The 26,147-nt window shown below is 38.5% G+C and overlaps 1 protein-coding gene and 1 pseudogene across 1 annotated transcript; one reads left to right on the top strand and one right to left on the bottom strand.

The window, feature by feature from the left end:
- Positions 1-1,432: 1,432 nt before the first annotated feature.
- Positions 1,433-2,319, bottom strand: LOC122739239 (annotated as a pseudogene).
- Positions 2,320-2,771: 452 nt separating this feature from the next.
- Positions 2,772-25,350, top strand: SNRNP27 (small nuclear ribonucleoprotein U4/U6.U5 subunit 27). Its single transcript, XM_043988896.1, has 6 exons — positions 2,772-2,914; positions 11,122-11,242; positions 12,996-13,108; positions 14,045-14,124; positions 23,786-23,850; positions 24,812-25,350. The coding sequence occupies exons 1-6, from the start codon at positions 2,881-2,883 to the stop codon at positions 24,864-24,866; spliced, it is 468 nt and encodes a 155-aa protein (XP_043844831.1). The 5' UTR covers positions 2,772-2,880; the 3' UTR covers positions 24,867-25,350.
- The last annotated feature ends 797 nt before the right edge of the window (positions 25,351-26,147 follow it).

Raw genomic sequence — 26,147 nt, 5'->3', positions numbered from 1 at the left:
ATCAATTAGGGAATGGATGAACAAGTTGTGGTATATGAATGTAACAGAATGCTATTATGCTATAAGAAATGATGAGCAGGCAGATTTCAGAAAAACCTGGAAAGACTTAAGTGGACTGATGCTGAGTGAAGTGAGCAGAACGAGAAGAACATTGTACACAGTAACAGCAACATTGTACAATGATCAACTGTGATAGACTTAGCTCTTCTCAGCAATATAAGGATCCAAGGCAATTCCAAAGAACTCATGATGGAAAATGATCTCCACACCCAGAAAATTGAGCTGTGGATTCTGAATGCAGATTGAACTATACTGTATCTACTTTTGTTTTTGTTTGTTCATTTTGGAGGTTGTTTTCCCTTTTGTTCTGATTCTTTTTTCACAACATGACTAACGCAGAAATTTTAAAAAAAATCAGGTCATTCACTGAGCTCCCTCTTCTTCCTTCTTCCTCATCTCATATAGCTCGAGTGCCTTCTATTCTCTCCTCTTTCACTCCTGTCTCATGTGAAGTGGTAGCCCTTCTACTCTACATGTAAAAAGTGATCCCATTAAACCATCTTCTTCAGCACATAGCCTTCTCTATCATCTCCACTCTAGTTAATTATCATTCTCTCCCTATATATACTGGCAGCATCTCTCCTGCCTACAAATATGCCCATGTTCCCCCCTTCTGCTACCTCAAAAAACCTTTACCTAATCTGTCCATCCCTGTTAGTTGTCACCCAATAAATTCCTTGAAAAAGACATCTGGAGTTGGTGCTTCCACTTCCTTTCCTCTCCTTAACTCTCTGCAGTCTGGCTTTTGAGCTCATCATTCAACTTCAAATATTCCCTCCCCAGTGACCAGTGACCTCTTAACTACCAAATCTAATGACCATTCTCAGTCTTCATTCTTCTTGACCTCTTGACAATATTGGTTACCCTTAATATTCTCTTCTCTCTAGGTTTTCCATGACACTGCTCTCTTCTGTTTCTTCTGTCTTCATCCAGGTACTGCCCACTAACAAAGAGACTAACCAAGTCTCTGTCCTTGACTCTCTTCTCCTTCTACACTATTTCATTTATTAATCTCATTAGCTCGCATCGCTTCAATGACCAGCTCTATTCTGCGGATTCTCAGATCTATTTATTTAGCCCTAACCACTCTCTCCAGACATCCATCTAATCATATCTCCAGATGTCTAATTAGGATCTTGAACTGGATATCCTAAAAATCAACATGTCCAAAACTGAATTCATTATCATTACCTCCAAACTCTCCCCTCTTTTTAACCTTCCTGTTACTGTGGAGATTACCATACTCCTAGGCTCACAATCTTCTTTTTTTTTTTACATGACTCAGGATGTGTTTATTAGGGAGTGGGTGTCAGGGCTCTGTTGGGGGTGGGAGAGTAGTTTTGAGGGGAAAGTTGAGAAGGCTGAGACCCTTTCAGCTGGCATACTTTTTGGCTACAATGAGGACAGCGGAAGTCCCAGCTCCTGCGGTGGTCTCTCCACATCAGCTTCAGAAAAGGCCCACTGGTGAAAGCCACTGAGCCGCTGTATGGGTCCTGCCCACTCCCTACTTCCTCCCCTCGATGTAGCTCCACATATAGTCTCACTGCAGCCAGGGACTCTCTGGGCTTCAATGTCTGTGTCAGGGATGTCCCATCAGGCAGCCGAATTCGATACTGACCGTACTCTCGCTTGGTGGGAGGCTCCTGGCTGGGAGAAGGAACAGGGGCTGGCTCCGTTGCTGGAGAGGTCATCTGTGATCTGGTGCCACCAAACTTCTTGGCTCTCTCTACTTTATCCCTCTCAATCTTCTCCCGGACTCACTGTCTGGCTGCCGTCTCCTCAGCCTTCTCCCTTCTCCCCTCCTCAGCTGCCCCGTGCATCCTGTCCTCCTATAGCCGTTGCCCTGCGGCCGAGAGCTCCTGGCCCTGCCATCTCCGTGTCGCCTTTCTCCCTCCACTGCCCCCTTTGCTCCCTTTCTCCTCGCTCCTTCTGCTTCTGGGCCACCAGCTCCAGTATCCTCTTGGTCTGTTCTCGCTTCTCCTCTTCACTCAGAGGTGGCTTCTCTTCCAGCCTCGCTGACCCAGGCCCTTCAGGGCTGCCTCCCCCACAGGACAGGGGTTCGTGCCCCAAAGACCGTCCGGGGCGGGGGGGGGGGGAAGCTGGGGGCTCATCCACATCCGGGTCTTCACGTTCCTTCGCAGACTCGATGTCCTGGTTCCCTGTGAGATCCAGAGCCTTCTCCACTCGCCCTCGAGGGAAGCCTATCTCCATGAGACTCTCCAGAGCCCTCTGCTTCACTATGGCGCTGCCTCCACCAGGACCTGGGGGGAAGGGAAGGAAGGGGGCGGGGTCGGGGTCAGGGCGCACCTTCTCACAATCTTTTTATCTTTAATTCCTCACTATCCTCTCCTTCCCCCCAATAAACTCTAGTGGCTATCACCCCCAGGTTCAAATATAAAATTCTGTTTGGTATTAAAAGCCAGGCCGGGAGTCAAGAAGACCTGAGTTCAAATTCAGCCTCATACACTTATTAGCTGTGTGACCCTGGGCAAGTCACTTAATCCAGTATGGCAAACCACTACAGTATTTCTGCCAAGAAAATCCCAAATAGAGTCATGGGCACCTGCCAGCAGTTTCTGAGCACAGGGGGTTGGGAAAGCCTGTCAAGTCTTTTCTTCGAAACCCCACCCTTCAGAGGCCCTGAGGCTCTTTTGAAAGAGTTGGCTGAGCCGGAAGCGGAACTCTACTTCGGAGGTTAAATGTTGCCTAGAGGGACTTCCGGGCACAGGACACAGCCCCAGCGGAAGTGCTCGAATTCCCCGCTTCTGGTTCGAGTTTTCTCGTTCTCTCTTCGTCGTCCGGCGGCGGCCGGGGTGGGCGATGGGTCGGAGCAGGAGCCGTTCCCCTCGGCGGGGTGAGTGAGTTAGGGGGCGGGCCGAGCGTCCGTCCCTTCGCTGTGCGTCTGTCCCTCTCTTACTCCTTCCTTCCCTCCGAGCGTCGTTCTTGAGCCGTCTCGCGGGGGACGCCGGGCCCAGTTCCCGTAGAGCGGGTGGGCCTGCGCCCCAGGGCCTGGCAGCAGGTGGCGGGTGTTTGTTTACTTACTTAAGAGCAGGAGCTGGGGGACGTCCCCAGCGCCGGCATCTGTGTTGGTGAGGGGACTTCGGTTATGCTCGGCCTCCGGTGCCTGGCGCTGGGAATCCAAGAAGAGGCAGAAGATGGCCCGGCCTCCGGGAGCGCACAGTCCGCGGGGGAGACAACGGGCAAACAGAGACACACTAGTGATGGTCAGCGGGAGAAGGCGCTCGCATTAAGGGCGTTTGGGAAAGACTTTCCGAAGAAGACGAGCCGTTAGGTGGGACTTGAGGGAAGCCAGGGAAGCCAGGGGTGGAGGTGAGGGGGGAGAGTGTGCCAGACGTGGGGTCCACCGGAGAATATGCCCAGAGCTGAGAGATGGAGGTGCCTGTTCAAGGAACGGCGATGCTGTGCCACCACAGCCGGGGTTGAACGGCTTCCAGTCACTCCTTTTGTTCTTTCCCGTCACTCATATTCGTATTCTCTCTCTCTCTCTCTCTCTCTCTCTCTCTCTCTCTCTCTCTCTCTCTCTCTCTCTCTCTCTCTCTCACACACACACACACACACACACACACACACACACACACCATACATTTACACACACATAAACACATAGATATAGTTACACCCTCTTTTCCCTCAGGCCTCTTATACACTCTCTCCCATCTATCTCTCAGCTGAGGACTTTGCCTTTTTACTGAGACTATTCCATGGGAGCTCCTTCTCTCACTTCTTAAACCCGTCCAAGTATGACCTCTGACCTCATCATTTAACTGAAATTGTTCTCTTAATTGAGCTCTTAATTACCAAAGCCGATAGTATTTTCTGTTATAATTTTTCTTAACTTTTCTTCTGTATTTGACCATCTTCTGGATACTCTCTAGGTTTCACTGATACTACTCTCTCCTTCACTTCTCTTCTAACTTGTTGTAACAGTTTCCTAATTGGTCTCCCTGCCTCAAATCTCTCACTTTATTCCATTCTCCACTCAGCTGCCAAAGTGAGTTTCAAACATAGATCTCTTGACTCCCACACCAGAACTTTTCCTATTCTAACATAATCAACTACAAACCCTTTTTTTCCCGAATCAGCATTTGATGATGATAACAACAGTTCATACTTAAAGAGTATTTTAACGTTCACAAAGTCTGTTATTCAATTTCCAGTGTCTGAATTAAAATTTGAGTTTCACACTGTTTGATCTTAGTGGACTTAGTTTTGTTTTCTTTACAGTTATTTGAGTGTACCTTGAAGAGTGCTTCCAGGTCTGAGTCGTGGTCCTAATATAGGTAGTGCAAGTCTTGGAGTTTGTTTGTTTTTTTCTCTCTTTACAGAAGAACAAAACAGGCCATAGGGGAACTGTCTTGCCCATTGTCAATATCTCTTACTGTACAGACTAGAAACTGGGACCCAGTAAGGCCAGTACTCTTTCTTCTTCCCCATTAGAAGGCCCCATACTGTAAGAGATACAAAAGGAGGACCGTATATTTAGTGATCGGTCCACTTCCACAACTGAATTCAGTAAAAATTTATTAAGCACCTACTGTGTGCAGTATACTGTGCTTGATTGACTATACAAAGGCAAAAATAGATAAGTGCTGACCCTCAGAGAACTTTTGTTCTACTGAGGGCATACTTTCTTTCTTTTGGGGGTTGGGGGAGAGCGGGGCAATGAGGGTTAAGTGACTTGCCCAGGGTCACACAGCTAATAAGTGTCAAGTGTCTGAGGTTAAATTTGAACTCAGGTCCTCCAGAATCCAAGGCCAGTGCTTTATCCACTGTGACATCTAGCTGCCCCAAGGACCTACTTTCAAGAGGGAAAGCATACAATAACAGGGAGGATCAGGAAAGGCCTCTTGTAGGAGATGACACCTGAGCTGTATTTTGAAGGAGACTAGAGATTCTTTGCGGCATATATGAGAAGTGCATTCCAGATATGAGGGACCATTTAAGTAAAGGCAAAGAAGTAGGAGATGAAATGTTTTGTATGGAGAACAGCTAATGGACCAGTTTGACTACAATAGAGATTGTGGAAAGGTAGTTGGGAATCAGATTTAGATGATTTCAAGTGCCAAGGTGAAAGCTGTTATTTTATCCTGGGGAGCCATTGAAGATTTTTGAGTAGCTGAGTGACATCATTCCATCTGTGTTTTTGGAATATCAGATTGGCAGCCATGTGATAAATGGTGTGGAGAAGACAGTGACTAGAGGCAGAGAGAAGTAAAAGTTATACACATTGGTCCAGGTGAGAAGTGATGAGGACCTGAACTACAGGATAAAAATTCATCTGGAAAAAAAGGAACAGAGGAACATCCAAATGATCCCAGAATAATCTTGATAATACACCAGTTTGGACATACCCTTGTGCTCAGAACTTTTCAGTGGCTCCTCCCTTATTGCCTTCCAAGTGAAATTCAAATGCCTTATTCTGGCATTGAAGACCCTTGATGGTCTGACATGACATTTTCAGTTATATTTCATACTACTAACCTATACCCAATCTGTGCCCCAGACAAACTTGACTTCATTCCCTGCCCCCAATACATTCTTCATTTTTCTACCTCTTTATCATACATATCCTATTTGCTCTTAATACAGGGTAGGCCAAAAGTCATGAAGGGGTCTGATGTTTTAATAACTATGAAAATTATTTCATCTTTATTTTTTGCTATTTGTGAGATTTGATTTTTCATATGTAGTGTAAATTTATTTCCTATATATACTGTATATGAAAAATAAAGGAGTTATTAAATATTTGTGACTTCTGGCCCACCTTGTACTTATAATAGCAAACATTTACATAATACTTTAAGTTTAAAAGTGCTTTACATATATTATCTCATTTGATTCCCACAGCAAAGCAGGTGTTATTTTCATTTTCATAAAGAAACTGAGATGAAAAGAAGTTAAGTGAATTGCCTAAGGCCAGACAGCTAGAAATTATCTGAGGCAGGATTCGAATTGGTTTTGGTCTTCCTGACCCAAGTCCAGGATCATAGCCATTATTTCACAGGGCAGACTTCTTTTTAAACCTGATTAAAATGCTTTTTATTCCAAAAAAGCCTTTCTAATTTCTTTGGACCTCAGATAGAGATATAAATGTCAATGCATTTATCTCAAAATATGGTGTATTATAATATTTTTTTTCTGTCTTCTCCCTACTAGATTATAAACTCTATATAAGCAATTATGTTTAGCCTAAACTTTGTTTCACCTCTGATGCCTAGCACAGTGTTATGTACACAATAAGTGCTTAATCATTTTTTCTTATGGTGAATAAGGCTTTATCTTTGGCCCTTCCAGGTTCTTGGAGTTTAGTAAGAGAGATTACAAACCCCATAAATAAAAAGCTAATTAATAATGATACTGTGCTTAATTCCAAATGAGTGATAGATTAAGTGCTATAGAATCAGGGCTTCTTAAACTTTTTCCACTTGTGACCTCTTTTTGCCTAAGAAATTATTACATGACTCGGGTATATAGGTATATAAAATAGTTATACATAACTTTTTACTGTTGCCAGATTTTTTTGTGACCCCTACATTCAGTTATGTGATCCATGATTTAAGAAGTTAGGCTATAGATGTTAAAAGGAGAAAGATCATGGAAGGCTCCATGGGAGATGGAATTTTGAGGGGGAAGGAAAAAGCATTCAGTGCTGGCCCTTGATACTTTGTTATATTTTGAAGATAATCAAGTCCTCATTTGGAGAAGTGGCCAAAGCTCCCTATCCTCTGCTTTTGGAATTGATTGTTCCAGGAATTAAATAAAAAGGAAGAATTCAACATAATTCTACAAGCATTTAGTACATGCCTATTATGAGGCACTGTACTAAGACTGAGGATACAAAGACCTGCTATCAAGGTACTTATATTCTACTGAGGGCAGGAATTATTATGTACACAGATAAGCAAATGCAAAGTAATTGGGGGAAGGGGAGATGGAAACCACTAAGAACTAGATCAGAAAAGGTCTTGTATTGGAAATGGAACTTGAACAGATCTCTGAAGGGAGCTTGGAATTCCAAGAGGTGGAAATGAGGAAGGAAGGGATTATTATACATGAGGGCAGCCTATGCAAAAGCACTGAGGAAGGAAGTAGAATGTCATGTATGGATGGGAACAAGTAGGCTAATTGGGCTGGAACACGGAATATATGAGAGGGAGTATCATGAAATCAGTCTTCAAAGTTAGGTTGGAGGCAGATTGTGAAGGAATTTAAATGCCAAACAGAGCAGTTTGTATTATATTGTAGGGGCAGTGGGGAATCAAAGAAGTTTCTTGAGTTAGCAGGATGACGTGGTCAAACCAGTACTTAAGGGATGCCAATTTAGCATCTGGGTAAATTGGAGAATAGAAAGACTGAAAGTAGGGAGACCAATTAGGAAATTATTGTAATAGTCCAGGCAAGGAAGAGGTGTTGAGCATCTGAATTAGAGTTATGACATATGACTTAGAAGGGAGTGGATGCAAAAGATGTTGTAGAGATAGCATTAATAAGATTTGACAACTGATTGGATATGGGTGGTGAAGGATAGGAAAAATCATAGAGCTAGAGCTGTGACTTTAGAGGTCATTGAGTCTAGTTCCCTCATTTTACAGATGAAGAAACTGAGGCTCAGAGAGATTGACACCCAAGAGTTACATAGCTAGTAAGTATCTAAGGCAGGGTTCAAGCCCAGGGCTTCCTGACTCCAAGTCTAGCACTCTAGCCATTGTGCTGCACTGCCCCACAAGAAGGACTCTTGGTTGTGATCTTGGTTAGAAGGGTGATGGTACCCTGGACATAGGAAGTTGAGGAGGGGTGGGTTTTGGGGGGGACCATAATGAGTTCTGTGTTGGATGAGGCATCTCGGTAGAGATGGCCAGCAGAGGCAATTGGAGATGGTCAAGAGAAAGATGAAGATAGGCTATGTAAATTGAAAGCCATCTGCATAGAGATAATAATTGAACCCATGGAACCTTATTAAGTTACTAAAATAGAGAATATAGAAAGCAGGGGAAGGTGCATCAGAACAGAGTCCTGGGCTATGCTCATGCGTGGGGGCTGGACATGGATGGTGATCCTAGAAGAAACTGAGGATTGACTAGACAAGAGGGAAACCAAGAAACCATTGTAAAGAAAGCTGCGCAGTTTGTACCCTTTAACCCAGTTATACTGATAACTAGGCCTGGATTCCCAAGAGATCAAGGAAAGAGGAAAAGGTTCTATATATAATATGTTCTATATAAGTACTGTATATTATACATGTATGATATAGGCTATATCTAATATATATGATATGTGTATGTTCTATGCATCCTGTGTGTGTGTGTGTATAAATATATATATATGTATATATATATATGTATATATATATATTTCTTTTTGTGATGGCAAAAGACTTGAAACTAAGGATGTCCAACAATTGGTATATTAGAACAAGTTAGTGTATATTAATATAACAGAGAATTATTGTTCTATTAGAAAAGATGAAGACCGTTTCAGAGAAACCTGAGAAGACTTATGTGAACTGATGTAGGGTGAAGTGAGCAAAACAAGAACTATTGATACTATAACAACAATATTGTCAAAATGACTAATTTTGAAAGGCCTAAGAACTCTGATCTTCAAAACAGTGATCAACCATGATTCCAGACAACCAGTGATAAAGAAAGCTACACAATTCCAGATTGTACAGAATGAGATACATTTTTGGACATAGCCAAATGGGAATGAATACATTTTGCTTAACTATGCACATTTGTTATAAGTGTTTTGGTTTTTTCCTTATTTGGGCAGAGGGGAGATTGAGAAAAAGAAGTGCTTGTTAATTGACCAAAAAAAAAAAAAAAGAATACCCAGGCAGAAAAGGGTATCCAAGGGCAGAAAGTGTTCAACAATGTCAAACACCTTCAGAGAGGTCAGTTAATTCATAAGCATTTATAAACTGTTCCTGTTCTCAAGGGGCTTATTACATGGTACCAGCAAGAAGGATTAGGACTGAGAAAAGGTGTTGGATTTAGTAGTTAAGAGCATTGATAACTTTAGAGAAAGCAGTTTCAGCCAAGCAGTACAGTGAAAAAAGAATCAGAGTAGAGGTGAAGAAATGAAAGCAGTGAATTTAGATGTCTTTTTTTAAAAATGAGTTTTGCTGTGAAAAGGAAGAGTGAGTGATACAGGATGATAGCTTGAAGGGATGGCAGAATGAAGTGAAGATTTTTTTTTCCTAAATACATTTTTATGTATATCTTTTGTTCTTAGAGCATCACATTTCCCAATGTACCCTTCCCTTTAGGTCCTCCATCACCTTGCCAGAGAGCTTTCCCTTATAACAAAAAATAAAAGCAGGAGGTGGGTGGGGGAGGGAATATGGCAAAACTAATACATTGGAAAAGTCTGACATTATATGCTGTGTTCTGCACCCATAGTCCTCCACCTCTGCAAAGAAGCAGAGGGAGGTGCCTTCTTATATTTTTTGTTGTTATAGTTTTGCCCAGTTTAGTTTCAGTTCTTTTGTTGTTGTTTCTGTTTACATTGTTGTGGTCATTTTGTGTATTTTATTGGTTCAGCAGGGTGATTTTTTTTTTAAGAACATAGGAGATCTGGGTATGTGTATAAGTGGCAGGGAAAGCCACTACATAAAGTGAAATTTGATTAGGTTGAGAAAGAATGTGAATGAAATGGAAAATTCCTGAAGGGAGATGGTGTTTTGAGGGACAAAGGAAGATGGGATGGGGTGAAGGGCACAACTGAAGGCATGAGGTATTCTTCTGGGGAAGAGAGAGTAGTGTATGTGACTGAAAAGAAAAGGTTTGGGAATAGATGCAAAGGAGGGTGATAAAAAGTCAATCCAAGATGAGTAAAAGAGTTGTGTCCTAGTTGCAAAGACCCAGCCAAGGTTACATAATAGACATTTGTAGTGAACCTGAATAGCAACGTTCCTCAACATGAGTAGGAGTGGAGAAGGTAGATGGTAGGGACAAAATAGGTTCATATTTGAAAAAGAATGAGTGGTGATGGGACAGGGTGTGGCAAGGGATTTGAAGAAAGAAGACCAAAGTTGAACAAATGAAAGTCAAGCTTTTGAAGGTAGGAAGATGGTTTCAGAGCAGGAATGAGATTTAAAAAACTGGAATAGATAGAGTGATGAGATCAGGAAGAGAATAAATAGGTTTAGGAGGAATACAAATGAGAAATGGGGAGAGAGGGAAGGACAGGAAGGTTTGGCCTGTGAAAATTAATTGTTGCTGGGTCAAGAAGGTCACAGTTACTGGTGAGAGTGAAATCAAGGGCATGGCCACTTCTCTTTGTGGCTAAGGTGGTATAAAGATGCACAACATGGTAATGAGTGGGATGACTTGGGAGATCCAGTTGTTAGGAAGGCAACAATTGTTATGAATACTTCAACTTTGAAGGTAGAGGTTAGAGACTGATTATATGAGCTACTAATAGATAACACTAACCAGAATTCGGATGGAATCAAAGAGATATATTAGAGGTTGCTGAGTGATGATAGCAAAGGGAGGGTGTTCTGTAAGTGGCAATAAAAAGCGGGGAATATGCTTACTTCTCTTCTTGTCACAGTGTGTAGGGAAAAGTGAGAGACAATCCAGTACTGACAGGATGACTGGTAAGAGATAGTGTCTTTTGGTTGGCAGTTATTCAGGAATGTCACGTCCAAAAGATATAGTCTTGGTTGTTACCTGAAGGAGATAGCATTATCTAATACAAAGAATCTGGAATTGGTAATCAGAGGACCCAGGCTGTGTGGACTGTTTTGCTACTAAATAGTTATGACTGCAGAAATCACTTTCAGGACATCATTTTCTTTCTTTCTTTTTTTTTTTTTTTTGCCGGGCAATGGGGGTTAAGTGACTTGCCCAGGGTCACACAGCTAGTGTCTGAGGCCGGATTTGAACTCAGGTCCTCCTGAATCCAGGGCTGGTGCTTTATCCACTGCGCCACCTAGCCGCCCCCAGGACATCATTTTCTTAATGAAATGAGGAGTTAGGATTAGATAGTCTCGAGTCCTTTTTATTTCTTATTTTTTTAATTCCGTTCTGTTAGAACGTAGGCGATCTCGTTCTACATCCAGAGAAAGAGAGAGAAGGCGTCGAGAACGGTCCCGATCCCGAGAGAGAGATAGGAGGAGGAGTCGTTCTCGCTCTCCACATAGGAGGAGGTCCAGGTAAGGAGCCAAAAGGGCATTGAAGCAGTGAAACTAAATTGACTGCTGTCTGTAGTCTTGTCTTTCATGATGAGTTTTGGAATTTCTTGAAATCTAGCCATGGCAGTAAGATTTATTCTCATCTTACTGAGGTATCCATTCCAGAATGTGAGCTCCTAAAAGAATAAGATGCACTCTACTTTTAGTGATATTAATTACTACGATGAATAAACAGGTTTTTTTTTTCTTTTTACCAATCCTATTCATACTGGTGTCATACTCTTATTTACTAACCACGTTTTTCCTCCTCAGATCTTTTATAGCACTTTGGGCTTTCTTTATGCATTTCTGTATAGCTACGTCCCAATTAGTGTGAGTAATGAATCCTGTGAAGTGCTTGTATATATTTGAATTCACACTTAGTGAAATTATAACTATATAAAATGTTCATTGGTTCTAGCCCAATAGAAATATGCAATGTGAATTCGAATAATGTGACCACTTCATTATATGCACTGATCAGAACCTAGCTGTAACATTTTATATTCTAGTTAGCTGCATTTTGTTGTTGTTGTTGTTATATTCTCTTACTAGACCATGAGTTCCATTAGATAGTGACTCTCTTTTTAATACTTAAATGGATCTGTGATCTTATCAATTCAGGAATTCCCTCTACTGATAGATAAAAAACCAATCATGCCTGTCCATTTTGTGGGATTCTTGTCCTCCCATGAAAACACCCATTTTTAGAAAAACATTTTAAAATTTAAATTTCATTTTATTTTTGTGAAGATCCCTCTTATTTCTCTCTGACATCCCCTCATCCTTCTAGGTCCCATTGAGAATACAAGAAAAACAAATCCCATGTTACAAATGTGATTAGTCAAGCAAAACAAATTCCTTCATTGACCATGTCTTAAAAAATATATCTTACTTTGTACTCTGAGTCCATCACCTCTCTATCAGTATGTGGGAACATGTTTCATCGTGAGTCTTCTGGAATTATGGTTGGTCATTTTGTTGATCAGAGTTCTAGGTTTTTCAGAGTTATTTGTCTTTATGATATTGTTATCATAGAAATTGTTCTATTCACTTCACTGCATCAGTTTAGGGTCCACCTGTTCTACAGGGGGTAGTGGTATAACATTTCTTGTCTCATGTGATTGGCCCATTTTCTCTTCCTTTCATACAATTCTATCATGACACCTTTTATTCTTTTTTGGAGTTGCTGTTTTGTTATATGTTGAAATCTGCACATACTTACTTCTTTTTTGCCCTCTTCATGATACTTTTTAAAATTCTTTGGAAACAGTTGTATTCCATATCTTGTTGCTGTAAAGAAACATCAGCAATTAGTATTAAAAAGATGGGCCTTTGCTTTCATGTGAAACTCAGGATCTGTAAAAGAGCTTTGCAGTTTCCTGAAGGCAGTTTGGTCCGCTCTCTTCCCATTCAACTCTAGGCATTTGTTCCAGATGGAAATACTGATGAACCTATAGACTCTCTTCTTACCTAAACTTTTTATCATCCTAGCATCTATCCTTTAATATATGTTGAGAGTGAAGTGAAACTAATAGCTATAAGAAGAATAAACTATTTAATTTGTGTAAATATTCACAGGACCATGCAAAGCCCACATCCTTTGATTAGGTAGTGGGATGATCATTTTTGTTTTCCTACAGCTTTCTTATTTGGGTATGTAGTCCTTATCTCATGTTGATTTTATTACTGCAATATATTTTTGTTTCTAAAGTTTATATTTCTCTGACACTAGATCCCCAAGAAGGCATCGATCTTCCTCTCCTTCCCCTTCCCGGCTAAAAGAAAGGAGAGATGATGAGAAGAAAGAAACTAAAGAAACAAAAAGCAAAGAACGTCAAATTACTGGTAATATTACAGAAACCTAACATACACAGTCTTATTTAGATAAATCCAGTTAGATAGTAAAAGTGTTTTTTGAGAACAGTCTTTGAAAATTTCTATCTTAATTTGTTGCTTTTTAAAAGTTGCTCTAATTACATATCAGTTCTTGTAAAGGTACATTACAATTTCAGATGACCCTTATTGGAGGCTTCTCAGGGATGTTTTAGATGTTTTAGAAGGGTTTCGTGTTTGATTTTGTGAACTTTAGGTACCATCACTTCATGACCTAAAAATATTAGAATTTTAGAAAGAGAGAAGTAAAGGAATTTCCTTTCAGGGAAGTGTCATTAAAAGAAGACAGATTCCTTTTGGGTTGGGTTATTTTAAAGTCCTGCATAATAGTATGGGGCAAGGCCTTTCCAGCCCTCTGATCCAAGAAAAGGAACATGATTCATAAATGTTTCCTGATTTATAGTCACAGACTTATAGGATGTTAGAGTTAGAACCTCAGAGATTATCCATCTAGCCTTTAATCCCATTCAGGAATCCCCTATGTAGTATTCCAGACATCCTCTGCTTAAATGCTTTTGGAGATGGAGAGCTCAGTACATAACAAGGGAGTCCAAATAGTTGTTGGACAGTTCTTATTATTGGGTTTTCTTTTCTTTATTTGGAGCCCCAAATCTACTTCTCAGTAACTTCCTGCCATTGATTCTAGCTTTGCCTTCAAGCTACAGAAAATGAGTTTTAATTTCTCTTTATGTCAAATATGCCAAGATTTGTGGGGATCCTCTTTTATTTGTATGCCTTTCTTAAATGGAGAGATGTTTGTTGTTGTTTCAATTTTGGTGCTGGGCTTTTTAATGAAGTGGTGGAATAACTAGCAATCTGATGATGCTTTATATTCTTTTTATCTGCCCTAAAGAAAGAAGTTTAAAAATTATTTGTTTATTTTTATAGAAGAAGACTTGGAAGGCAAAACAGAAGAAGAAATTGAAATGATGAAATTAATGGGATTTGCTTCCTTTGACACCACAAAAGTAAGGAAAACTTCTTAGCATCCGATTTGAATTCAACCAGAGAACCATTTTTGCATGTTTTTTAAAATGCCATATAAAGTTTGAGAAGCTCATCTATTCTTTTTGTAACTAAATTTAGGAAAGGAGAAAGAATGAAAAAGAATTGTTTCACTAAGTACTTTTCCCTCCATTCTTTATATTGTGTGTGTGTGTGTGTGTGTGTGTGTGTGTGTGTGTGTCTATACACACACTCAAACATATATAAAATATATATATAAATGGAATAATACCTAACATTTATATAGGTGCTGATGAAAGCCTTGTGGAGTAGTCACTACAAGTATTGCTGCCTCTGACCTACAAATAAGAAAACTAAGGTGCAAATTCAGTGACTGCCAGATTCACACAGCTAGTGAGTATAAAAGGCAGGATTTAAACCCAGGTCTTCCCAGAGCGATGCTCTTTCCATTATGCTATATAGTATTATATACAATCTTTTACACTTCTGAAGACCTCTACTTTTCAAAAAGTTTGCAAAATCTTTAGGGTTTATCTTGCAGTAAAAAATTCTATTTTTTATTTTTATTTTTGAGAAACATCCAAAACATGTTTTGAGTTGTCGCATAAGAATATGGCACACTAGCCAATAATCAGAATTTAAATGATCATGCCTTATTTTTCTTGGTGACTAACAGCTTTTGTTGTTCAGTTTTTTTCAGTTGTGTCTAAATCTTCATGACCCCATTTGGGGTTTTCTTAGCTAGGATACTGGAGTGGTTTGCCACTTCCTTCTTCAGCTTATTTTATAGATGAGGAAATTGAGACAAACTGGGTTAAGTGACTTGCCCAGGTCACACAGCTAGTAAGTATCTGAGGCCATTTTTGAACTCTGGAAGATAAAGATGAATCTTCCTGACTCCAGGCCTAGCACTCTATCTGTTATGCCACCACAACAATAGAATTAAATGGGCTTAACAGCAGTCTGCTATTGGTAGAAAGGTAAATTGTCCAACCATTCTGGAAAGTGATTATGAATTATACCAAACAATGACAAAATGTCCATATTTTTTTGATCTAGACATATCACTGTTAGGCAGACAAAAACAGAAGAGTCTCATATTTGCCAAAATGTTGAGAGCAGTACTTTTAGATTGGTTATCTTTTTAAATATGCAAGAACTTCAGTATGAAACTTTCAAAGCTGTCCTGCTTGTCTGTGACCCTTTCTGCTCTTCCTTCTGCTCTGTTTGCTTCAGATATCTATCGCCTATTTGTTTGAGAAAAAAAATCATGCTTCCAGTCTTATAGGAAGAATTAGTTATTCTCCTTACCAAAGCTAGCCCCTCTACTGGTAGCCTTGATTCCATCAATTCTAGTTCCTTTGACTTTGCTCACCAATCTGCATCATAGAATTTTAGAGTTGGATGGGCTGTAGTCATCAAGTCCAACCTATACCTGAAAAGGAATCCCTGCTATAGCATACCTGACAACTGGTCATCCAGCCTATTCTTCCTCTAAACTCTTTGAGAACTTCTTTCCTAAAATTTAGTGTGCATATCAAACTCAACATTATTTTCTTCTGTTAGTCCAGAAGGTAGTGGTCAACAGCTAGGTGGCACAGTGGATAGAGCACTAGTCCAGAAATTAGGAAGACCCAGGTTCAAATTTGGCCTCAGATTCTTACTAACTACATGACCCTGGGCTCACTTAAGCACTGTCTGACTCAGTTTCCTTAACTGTATAGGAAAGATAATAATAATATCTACCTCATGCTTGTTGTGAAGATCAAATAGTCACTTGGCACAATGCTTGGCATGTAGTCAGCATTTAATAAATTCTCATTCCCTTCCCCTCAAAGTTTCTAACATTTCTACCATAGCCAGCAAGTTCCTTTCGAAAGTGAGAAACATATGCAGAATAGAATTTTTTCCCTTAAACTAAATTTTCTCCTTTATCATGAATTTAATCAACAAATACAAACATTTTAGTATATAAAAAAGAACAAGAAAGATATTTCTACAAGAAACTTCAAGTTTCTGTTACATACAATTTACTTTTTAATATGTAGATATGTATAGGTAGATGCATAATTTGACATGCTTATTAAAAAAAAAACAAAATGTACACAAATACTTCTTGATTTGTCTTTTTTGTTTTGTTTTGTTTTGTTTTGTTTAGTGAGGCAATTGGGGTTAAGCGACTTGCCCAGGGTCACTCAACTAGTAAGTGTTAAGTGTCTGAGGCCATATTTGAACTCAGGTACTCCTGAATCCAGGGCCGGTGCTCTATCCACTGCGCCACCTAGCTGCCCCTTGATTTGTCTTAATGATAATTTTCATCCTTCAAAAGTTAGAAGAACCAACAGTGAGCATCAAGAAAAATTTTTTTTTAATGCACAGAATGAGAGTGCAGAAGAGGACAAAGTTCCCTTTTACTGCTTTGCTTTTCTTTATTATATCCAGTTACTTTTTCTTATATCCAGCTTGATAGATAGATCTAAGCATTTTTCTCTCTCTCCTAGGTCCTTTTTATATGAAAACCCTTTTAATTAAGATTTGTACAACACTAGGTAAAAGATATATTCTTACCAGTCTTTGTGAGATATACTTTATGCCTGTCTAGGAGTCTATCATTCCTGTATTTTAAGCTGTGGTCCAGAAATCCAAATCCCATTCTTAGACACTATATTTTTAGCCACTTCACTTCCCAAATTTTCTCCCTTGCATCCTTTGCCTTTTGGGACAAAGGATGCAAAACAAAATAGTTTTTTGCCAATGCTGACCCCTCAGCCTATCCTTCTGTTGGCTTCCTTTTCACTGCCAACCTTCAGTAACTTAGACTCATTGCCTCTTCAGTGGTTCCATCCCCATCAGCCTACTGAAATAACTCTTCAAGGTATGTATTGCCAAATTGATTGGCTTTCTTTCTCTCCTTTCCTCTTCACATATCTGGAGTATTTGAGTTCAGTTCCCCTTTTCTTCTTGATACTCTTTTCTTTCTTCCTGGACTTGTATGACTCGTGATTCATTACCTCACTTTCTAACTACTCTTTCTTTGTCTGGCTCTTCATTCTTTTACTGCTTTTTTTTTTTTAAACATGAATCTCTCCCCAGAGGTATCTCCGTTAGGCCTCTCTGTAACTAATTTTTCGTCTTTTTAATACCAACATAAATATAGTAGAATGCTGGACTTAGAGTCAGGAAGATGGCTTCAAATCCCACCTCTTTCACTGACAATGGACAAGTCATGTTACTTCTCTAAGACTCCATTTTTTTTTTAATCTGTTAAACGTAGCTAATAATACTTCATAAGATTGAAAGGATCAGATGAGATAATACATGTGAAGCATTTTGTGAAATTTTTGTTTTTGTTTTTGTGGGGCAATGGGGGTTAAGTGACTTGCCCAGGGTCACACAGCTAGTAAGTGTCAAGTGTCTGAGGTCCTCCTGACTCCAGGGCTGGTGCTTTATCCACTGCATCACTTAGCTGCCCCCATTTTGTGAAATTTTTAAGCACATTGTTAAGCTATGAAAGACATTTAAGAAGTGCTTGCTGTGCATCAATTAAGGGCCAGGATACAAATGTAAATAAACAAGACAGTCTTTACCCTCAAGAACTTTACCTTCTAATTGAGGAAGACAACACATAAAGGGAACCTGAAAAGGGGGTTTGGGTGTGAGAAGTAGCTAGTGAAGAGGTAGAGAAATCCAGTCAAGCTGAGAGTGAAATGAGCATTGATGTACACCCTCATGAAATTGTGATCTGGGCTGGTACTTTGCCAGTTGGGACAAAGAAGTCTCAGGACAGAAGTTTCTCCAGGGTGGGAAAGGAAAGCAGAGGCTACTGCTATTATTATCTTACCTACTTTTATGGCTTCCTGTAGTTACTCCCTAATTTATACTGCAACCCCTAATTTTCCCTTAAAGGTTCTATGCTATATAGTCCAGCATTCTGCTAAAATCTCAACCTGGATGTTCCTCCTTAACCTGACATTGAAAACCATCCATATTAAGCTCTAACTTGTCTTAACAGCCTTATTCATACCATTTTGCTTCTATACTTTATTTCAGACACACTATCCACTTCTCCTGTCTCCCTACCTTTGTTCAACTGTCCCTCATGCTAGAAATAATATTCCTTTCAAACTCTTTTTTTACTTGTTGAAGTCCTCTTCTTCATTGACTAGGTGCCATGTCCTCCAGTGAAGGCTTCCCTCATTCTATAACCATCACACTTTATAGTGATCTCTCCCAGTTTTCTTGAGTGCTTTGTATAGACCTCATTTTTGCACTTACTCCGTTTTCCTTTTTATTCTCATTACTTATGTACATATCCTATCCTATTATATGGTAAATTCCTTGACAGGAAGGAATTTGTGTCACTTCTTTTTATAGTCTCAGTGCCAACACACAGGTACTTAATAAATGTTTAAATGAATGGAAAATTTTGTATTTCTCATACTTTGAGGATAAAAAACTCTACAAAGCATCTCTAAATTATCTTTTTTGCATATACTTTTAAAAGAAAAAGGAATTTGAAATCTATATGGTTTTGCATTTGAGGAATATTTAGACTCTTTTTTTCCCTTTAGACTGATGGTTTCTACCAAATAGACTCTTTAAAATGGGTTGAGGAAGATAAAATTTCATTCTTTGGTATGGGATGATGGTATTGTTTTGTTGTAGAGTACTTTGTACAGTATTCAAAAATCAAATTATATTTATAATCAAGAAATCATTAATCAAGTCTATTTCCCCAGAATATATTCTTGCTTATAAAATAGCTTTCTTTTTTTACTTCATAACCTGAAGCTTGAATATATTGTGCACATTGTGTTTAATTTGGGCTCTACTGAATCCCAAGATCGATAGTAAAGAGGCCTTTTCGTCCTGTTATTTAGATATGCTCATTTTTAAGTGAACATAGTGCTGGATATAAGGATTGTAAGATAATTTACATTTATGTTACTATGAAATACTGTATTCGTCACAGTAACATTAGTCTTACCACCACCACTTTCTCAACATTATTATTCATTCTTACAACATCCCTCTGAGAAGTTAGATTAGTCAGGTTCAGCAAACTTTAGGTGCATATAATCTACAAGGCACTGTTAGGGATACAAAGATGGAAAAACAGTAGAGTTCTTACATACTGGAAGTTTTACAGTTTACTTGGGGCTACAACTTGTACACAGCCAAATAAATTTCATTTCAACAAATGAAATTCATTTCCCTGTGCTTTTGCTAAGACCTAGTCCCTTCACTCATGGAACTTACTGACTTTTGAGAGATAAGATACAAGCACAGGCTAGTATCTATTATTATTATTTATTATAGTTGTACTATATAATATAATATAAAATAGAACAGGTGTGTGTGAGAGAGAGTGCAAATCTGCCATTTTAGCAGAGGTTACTATCATAGTTAAATAAAAATTGAAGATTAACTGGATTATCAACTGCCAGCATACTTATAGCTGATACAGTCCTGAGAATCAGTAATAACGAAGTTATATAAATGTTAGCTATTATTAGAGTTTATCATTATGAACCATAGCTGGTGCAGAGCATTGTTTGTGTACAAAGAAATATACAAAGATGCAATGAGTTCTGTTCTTAAAAGTATTGGGTTAGTCCTAAATTTGGTGTCAGATATGAGACAATGATGTTTCTTATTCCTTTTCTTTTATAAAGGGTCACAGTGGTTGGATTAAGTGTTGATTTAATTCAGTTGCTGATGACTTCCATATAGTACTCTATATAACTTCAATTATAGTACAAAGAATAATACTCTTCCTACATGTGCCATATATAGGCATATATATATATATATATATAGGCACCTATATAAAGTCTTTCTAACTGTGTTTTACAGATTAAAACTCTATTTTTGTTCCCAGAACTGATGTCTCATAGTTTCTTGTCCATAGTATATTAAGCTAACTGAAACGTGTGTTTAGGATATGTCAGTGTGGTGATTTTTTTTTCCCCCTTGTTTTCCTCTCCTGTTCCAGAAGAATCTAACACTATTTAGGCATATATACCAATGGATAATTTCCTATCCAAATTTGGGGAAATAAAGGCTAATAGAGCTTATGATAATAATCAACCCCAGGAGAGGGGTAGGTAGTTATAATGAGCTCTGGTTTTGGACATGTTGAGTTTGAGATGTTTCTCCAGGACATCCAGTTTGAAGGCATTTCATGATGTGAACCTGAAGCTCAAGGGAAGAGACAGGTTGAATATATGCACTTGGAAGTTATCTGCATGTAAATGATAATTAAACCCATGGGAATTGATGAAGTTACCAAGAGAGAGAAGAGAGAGAGAAAGAGAGAGAGAGAGAGAGAGAGAGAGAGAGAAGAGGACCCAGGCCAGTGCTTTGGGGAATATCTAGTTAGGGAGTAATATGGATGATGACACACCAAAAGATAAAGAGAAGGAACATCATATGGGTAAAAAGAGAACCAGGAAAGTGTAGCATCAAAAAATTGGGAAAGGAAGAGAGTATCTAGAAGAGGGTGGGCAACCATGTCAAATTCAGTAGAAGGTCAAATAGTATAAAAACTTTCCATTTTAGCAATTAAGAGACCATATTTTAACATGGAATAAAGTAGTTTTGGTTGAATAAAGAGATCAGAAGCCAGATTGCCAAGGTTTGGGGAGGGATTGAGAATAAAAGAAATGAGTTTAGCTTTTTTCTAGAATTTTTAACTTAGAAAAGGGGAAAAGATCTAGGATGATAGCTTTTGAGGGGATAGTAGAGTCTAATGAAGGATAGGGAAAACTTGGGGTTTTTTTAAGGATCAGAGAAGGAACAAGAAGATAAGGGAAACTTTGAATATTAGAGAAAGGGGAGATATGATTGAAGTTACTTACAGTCTTCTGGAGAAGTACAGAAAGGATAGGCTCAAATATAAAAAGGTGTTGGTCTCCGTAAAAAGATGTGCCACATCATTGTGAGAAACTGGGGGAAAAGAAAAGAGAATGATGGGAGATGACAAGGTGTTTTGAGATGAGACAGGGAACGAGGGAAATCCTATCAATTGGACTCCACTTTCTCAGTAAAATGAAAGTTTTCAGCTGAGAGGTGGGCAGGAGAATCTGTGGGATGCTTCAGGAGAGAAGGGATCAGTCACGTCATAATCATTTCTTAAATGAATGCATTCTGTGGAGAATGAGATTAGAGGCAGTCAAGTAGGGAGAAATAAAAGCATTGTCTTGCTTCAGTGAGGACCCAGTTGAAATTGTATAACGTGAATCTATAGTGTTCCTGGTCAACACTGTGTGCTTTCTTCTAGTTCTATTCAGCAGTATAAGTAAGAGTAAAGGAGGCAGAAGGTGAGAATAATTGCTGAGGTTTAGATAGTGTGGTATTGAATTGGTTGACTATAGTGTAGAGATTGGGGAGAGTGAAAAGTTAAAGATAGAACAGGAATATTGGCCCAAGAAAATATTAAGGAGTGGAAGGATTGAAGGTTGTAAAGAGGGAAAGAAGAGGTTTAAGAAGAATGAAGCACAAGGAAAGATGGAATGGTGGGAGCTCATGGTCAGAAATAACAAGAGGTTTGTTTGTTTATTAAGGAAGTAGAACATTTGTGGGTAATGGTTAAATCCATTGAGTGAGGTGGAGTGTGGGAGTAGATCATGGGATTTAAGTACATTGATGAATTGACAGATGAGGAAATTTGAAAGAAGATCAATACGAAGGCCCCTAGTATAAAGGTAGGAGTTGGGGAGGAAAGGAAAACAGTGAGTAAATTCCTTGAGAAAGGATGGAGAATGTTCTGGGGGGTTGGCAAACAATCACCATCATAATCCTTATAGGGTGGGGATTTTTGATTCTATGAACTTCAAAAGAAGAGATGTTCCTGAGGGTTGATGGCAAAGGGAGAGTCTGGGAAAAGTAAAGAGGGAGTGCATTCTGGGCAGAGGGGGACAGATTGCAAAGGCAAAGAAATGGGCGATGGAGTGTATATAAGATTGAAAATAAGCTTCTAGAAAGTAGGGATGTTTCCTTTTTTTGTTTTTTGGTCTTTGTAAAACCAAGGCCTAATAGAATACCTTGGCACATAATGAATTATTAATTAATTAATGGAAGACCTTAAAGCGCATTTTTTTTTCCCTTTCAAGTCACTCAGAGATTAAATAATGCTTTCAGAAAGATATGTGACAAAGGTGTACTTTTTAATGTCTCTGAAAGTTTTTGTATTGGCTCTTGATTAGAATAGGAAGGGACCTTAGAAATTATATAATCCAATTTTTATCTTAACAATCTTGACATGTAATCAAACAGTTTTTATTTGAAGATTTCTAGTTATGGGGAACCTCAGTCCACTACTGGACAGCTCTGATACGTAGAAGTTTTTACTTCTGTTAAGCTGAAATCTGCCTCTATAATTTCTACACTTTGTCCTAATTCTGAAAGCTCTCTGGAGCCAGACAAACTTAAAACATTACTCTTTCACATGGCAGTGTTTCAAATACTTTGACAGCTATCTTTTCCTCTATAAACTCTCATTCTCTGATATGATCATCCTAAAAGCATATGTACTTTTCTTCTTTGTATGAAAATAAATGATGCTCTTTGTGCTTTGATGCCAGCATACATCAGATGAGTATTATTCATGGTATTACAGTACATACTATACAAAGTTCTGTTCTAAATAGACACAATCCCTGTGTTCTAGGAGTTCATAATCTAAAGCAGATATCACTGATGCAAACAGATATTTAAGGCATAAATGGACAAAAGAGTAGACTATGGAGAAGAATATTAAATATTTACATTTTGCATATATTAAGGGTAAGTACATTGTAATATCTCGATTCAGTGCGGTGACAGTTTGCTTTTTTGTATCTTATATATAAAATTCAATAACCTGAAAACTTGGTTCACCATTAAAATAACTCAACTGTAATTTGAGGATGATGTATATGATATGTGTTAGTAAGAGGAATCTTGTTAAAATCCTTTCTAAATTCACCTGATAATTTTGTTATTGTTCAGATAATTATGCAAATAACTATATTAAACCTAAGAATTACCCAACTAGGACTTACTCTACCCATAGCTGGAAGTGATACCAAGTAGCAGGAGAGTTAACTTTAAGTTTGGCCTCCAAAGAGAAATGTTTCTTACTTTTGGGATAGTAATAGGAATATCATAAACATATTTCTCATGTAAGCATAAACATAGAAATAGAAAAAAACCTAAATACTGATTATTTTTTGTTGTTGTTCAGTTGTTTCAGTCATGTCTGATTCTTTGTGACCCCATTTGGGGTTTTCTTGGCAAAGATACTGAAGTGGGTTGCCATTTCCTTTTCCAGCTATTTTTACAGATGGGAAACTGAGGCAAACTGGGTTAAGTGACTTGCCCGTGGTCATGCTGCTAGTACATGTCTGAGGTCAGATTTTAACTCTGGTTTTGCTGACTGCAGGCCTGGCACACTATCCACAGAGCTATCTGGCTTCCCCTACTGATTGCCACCAGGAACAATAAATAAACACTGTCTATTCTTTGTCCCTCAATAACTCCCTTAGCCTCAATGAAATCTTTCCACAGCTAGGAAGTGTCTGCAGTATCCAGTAAGGCTTATAGTTCAATAAGAAACTTATTAATGAAGGAACTTAATGTGCTCTTCATGTTCTTTTTTTCTTTTTTTCTTTTTTTCCCCAGGGGAAAAAAGTTGATGGTTCTGTAAATGCATATGCCATAAATGTGTCTCAGAAGAGGAAGTACAGGTATGTATATCTTCCTACTCTGTACTGTAAGTTTCCAGTTTTGTTGTGATTAATCTAATAATATTCTGAGTTATATATTGGGAAGAAGCAATTTTATTCCAGGATAATCAAGTTTGGAGAAATCTAAGGCCTAGTCCACTATTATATTCCCTAATTGTTCCCAGTTTATTTGTGGGGTAATCTTTCTTGTATTCTGACATATTAGAATTGTATCACGATTTACAGCTGAATATTTGCTGGCATACTGAGATATGTCTCCCCTCTTCCCCTATTCCTCACCTATAACCCAAATACATCTCTTTAAATTTTGTCACCTTTATTTAGTTTTATCTTTGAAAGCGAACATGTCCTGGAAAATTATCTATGAATTGGGTTATATTTTGGGTTATATATTGGGTGGATTTCAAGTGAAACTTTCAAATAGCCAATAGACTTACATATTTTTTGTCATCATTATACTTTTTGGTCCTTGTGTCCTAATACTCAGTGGAAGCACATTGTAATAATACAAATCTTGCTTCTCCCTTCTCTTATTACAAAGTACATGAAGGAAGAAAGAAGCATTCAAGTTGATTTAGAGTTTATAATTTTAAATTTGGCTTGGGCATTCTTTAATCTTCAGCCTAGTCCATTGTTAAGTTCTTCTGTACCTCTTTAAACTTTCATGAATTTTACTTAAAATTAATATGATTTTTTACTTTTTGAGATGTCCTTGAAGACTCCTTCCTTCTTTTTCCTTTGCTGCTGTCCCCCTCATGAGTTTTCTTCATGATTTGTATTTTGTATTTTAAAGAAATCTGACAGACTTTAACTTGGGTAATTTTTTTTTCCTTCTTGATAAGAATTAAGCTATTTTAAATAGTGCCTCATCACAGACTTGAAGAATATATTGAACACAACCTCTGACTTTAGTCTTGTAAGAATGTTCTTAACAACATTAACTTTTTTCCTCCCATCACAGGCAATATATGAATAGAAAAGGTGGCTTCAACAGACCTTTGGATTTTATTGCTTGATGTCTAGATTGTACTTTTGAAGAGTGATTTCTCCACCACTTGGTCACAACAGAGGATAGTGTATTTAATTGTGTATCAGAAACAGGATGTCTCTTCTCTCTTCCTGAAGAGCAAGATAATCTTATTTATGAAGTGTCTCGGAATGCTCACCCTGCCTCAAAGGAAGAAGGATTTACTTCTTTCTTTTAGAAAAATCTCATTTTGGGAATTTTTCAAACTCATTTCAGTTATTTCTATTCCTGTGGAAGTCATTTGCTTCATGGACACCTTTCCCCATCCTCACCCCCTGGACTTTTTTTTAATAATCTGTTGTTGGATTCAAGTTGTCCCAAATAAAGCATTTCTTTTTATGATTCAAATATTTTGATCACTGGAAAATTTGACCAAGAAATATCTACGTTTTTGATTGCCCAAGAAATAGGAGGAAGAATATTGTTTGGAATTTTAAAATAGAATTAAATTTTGGCAGTCTGTGTTCTGATAATGTGAGCTCTCTCTGGGTTTCTGGCCGGTCAGTCCAACTTATAGGATGTGTTGAGATTCCCCAAACACCATTTTTAGCTAGTAATTATATAGTTGGCACTGGCACTAGCAACACAACTGAATAGAATAGTATTTAAAGACATAAAATAGATCTTTGTTTATTTTTTAATGGAATAACAGTAATATATGCTTCAGCAGAGTTAATTAAACTTGGAAATATGAGTTTCCATCTTTATATCATGCTACTTTAGACCTGGATTTTCCCCCCCAGCAAAATCCTTCAAGAAAATTGAGGCTTTATTAAATCAAAAAGATAATAAAATACTTTCATTATCCTTTGTTTATCACTGAGAAAGACTACCCTTGTAGAATTCTCTGTTGTCACCTATTCTCTTTCCCTTCTCTCTACTCTCAGAAGATGGAGTAGCCTTCCTTATTGCCAAATTTGACCTGCTTGCACCCTTGATCCCATCTCCTGATGCCTCTGGGACTTTGCTCCACTAATCTCCTTTTTTCCAGCCTCCACCCCATAATCAGCTCACATCTCTTGTAGTCTAAAAACAACCTTTCTTCCTGCTGCCCTCTCAGTCTGTCATATCTCTTCATCTTCACTGCCAGACGGAAAGAGTAGTCGACATTGTCTGCTTCTAGTTTCTCACCACACCCTCTTACCTCTAACTTCCATCTCTATCACTACTATAAATGACCTACTTATTTTCAGATCTAGTGGCCTTTCTTTGATCTTCATCTTCCTCAACATTTCTGCAGTTTTTGAAAACTGGCTTCCCATGGCTTGCA

This window comes from Dromiciops gliroides, chromosome 2 (genome assembly GCF_019393635.1).
Source record: "Dromiciops gliroides isolate mDroGli1 chromosome 2, mDroGli1.pri, whole genome shotgun sequence".
Taxonomy (NCBI): domain Eukaryota; kingdom Metazoa; phylum Chordata; class Mammalia; order Microbiotheria; family Microbiotheriidae; genus Dromiciops; species Dromiciops gliroides.
The sequence above is the reverse complement of the archived record's forward strand: the minus strand, read 5'-3'. Positions and strand labels throughout refer to the sequence as shown.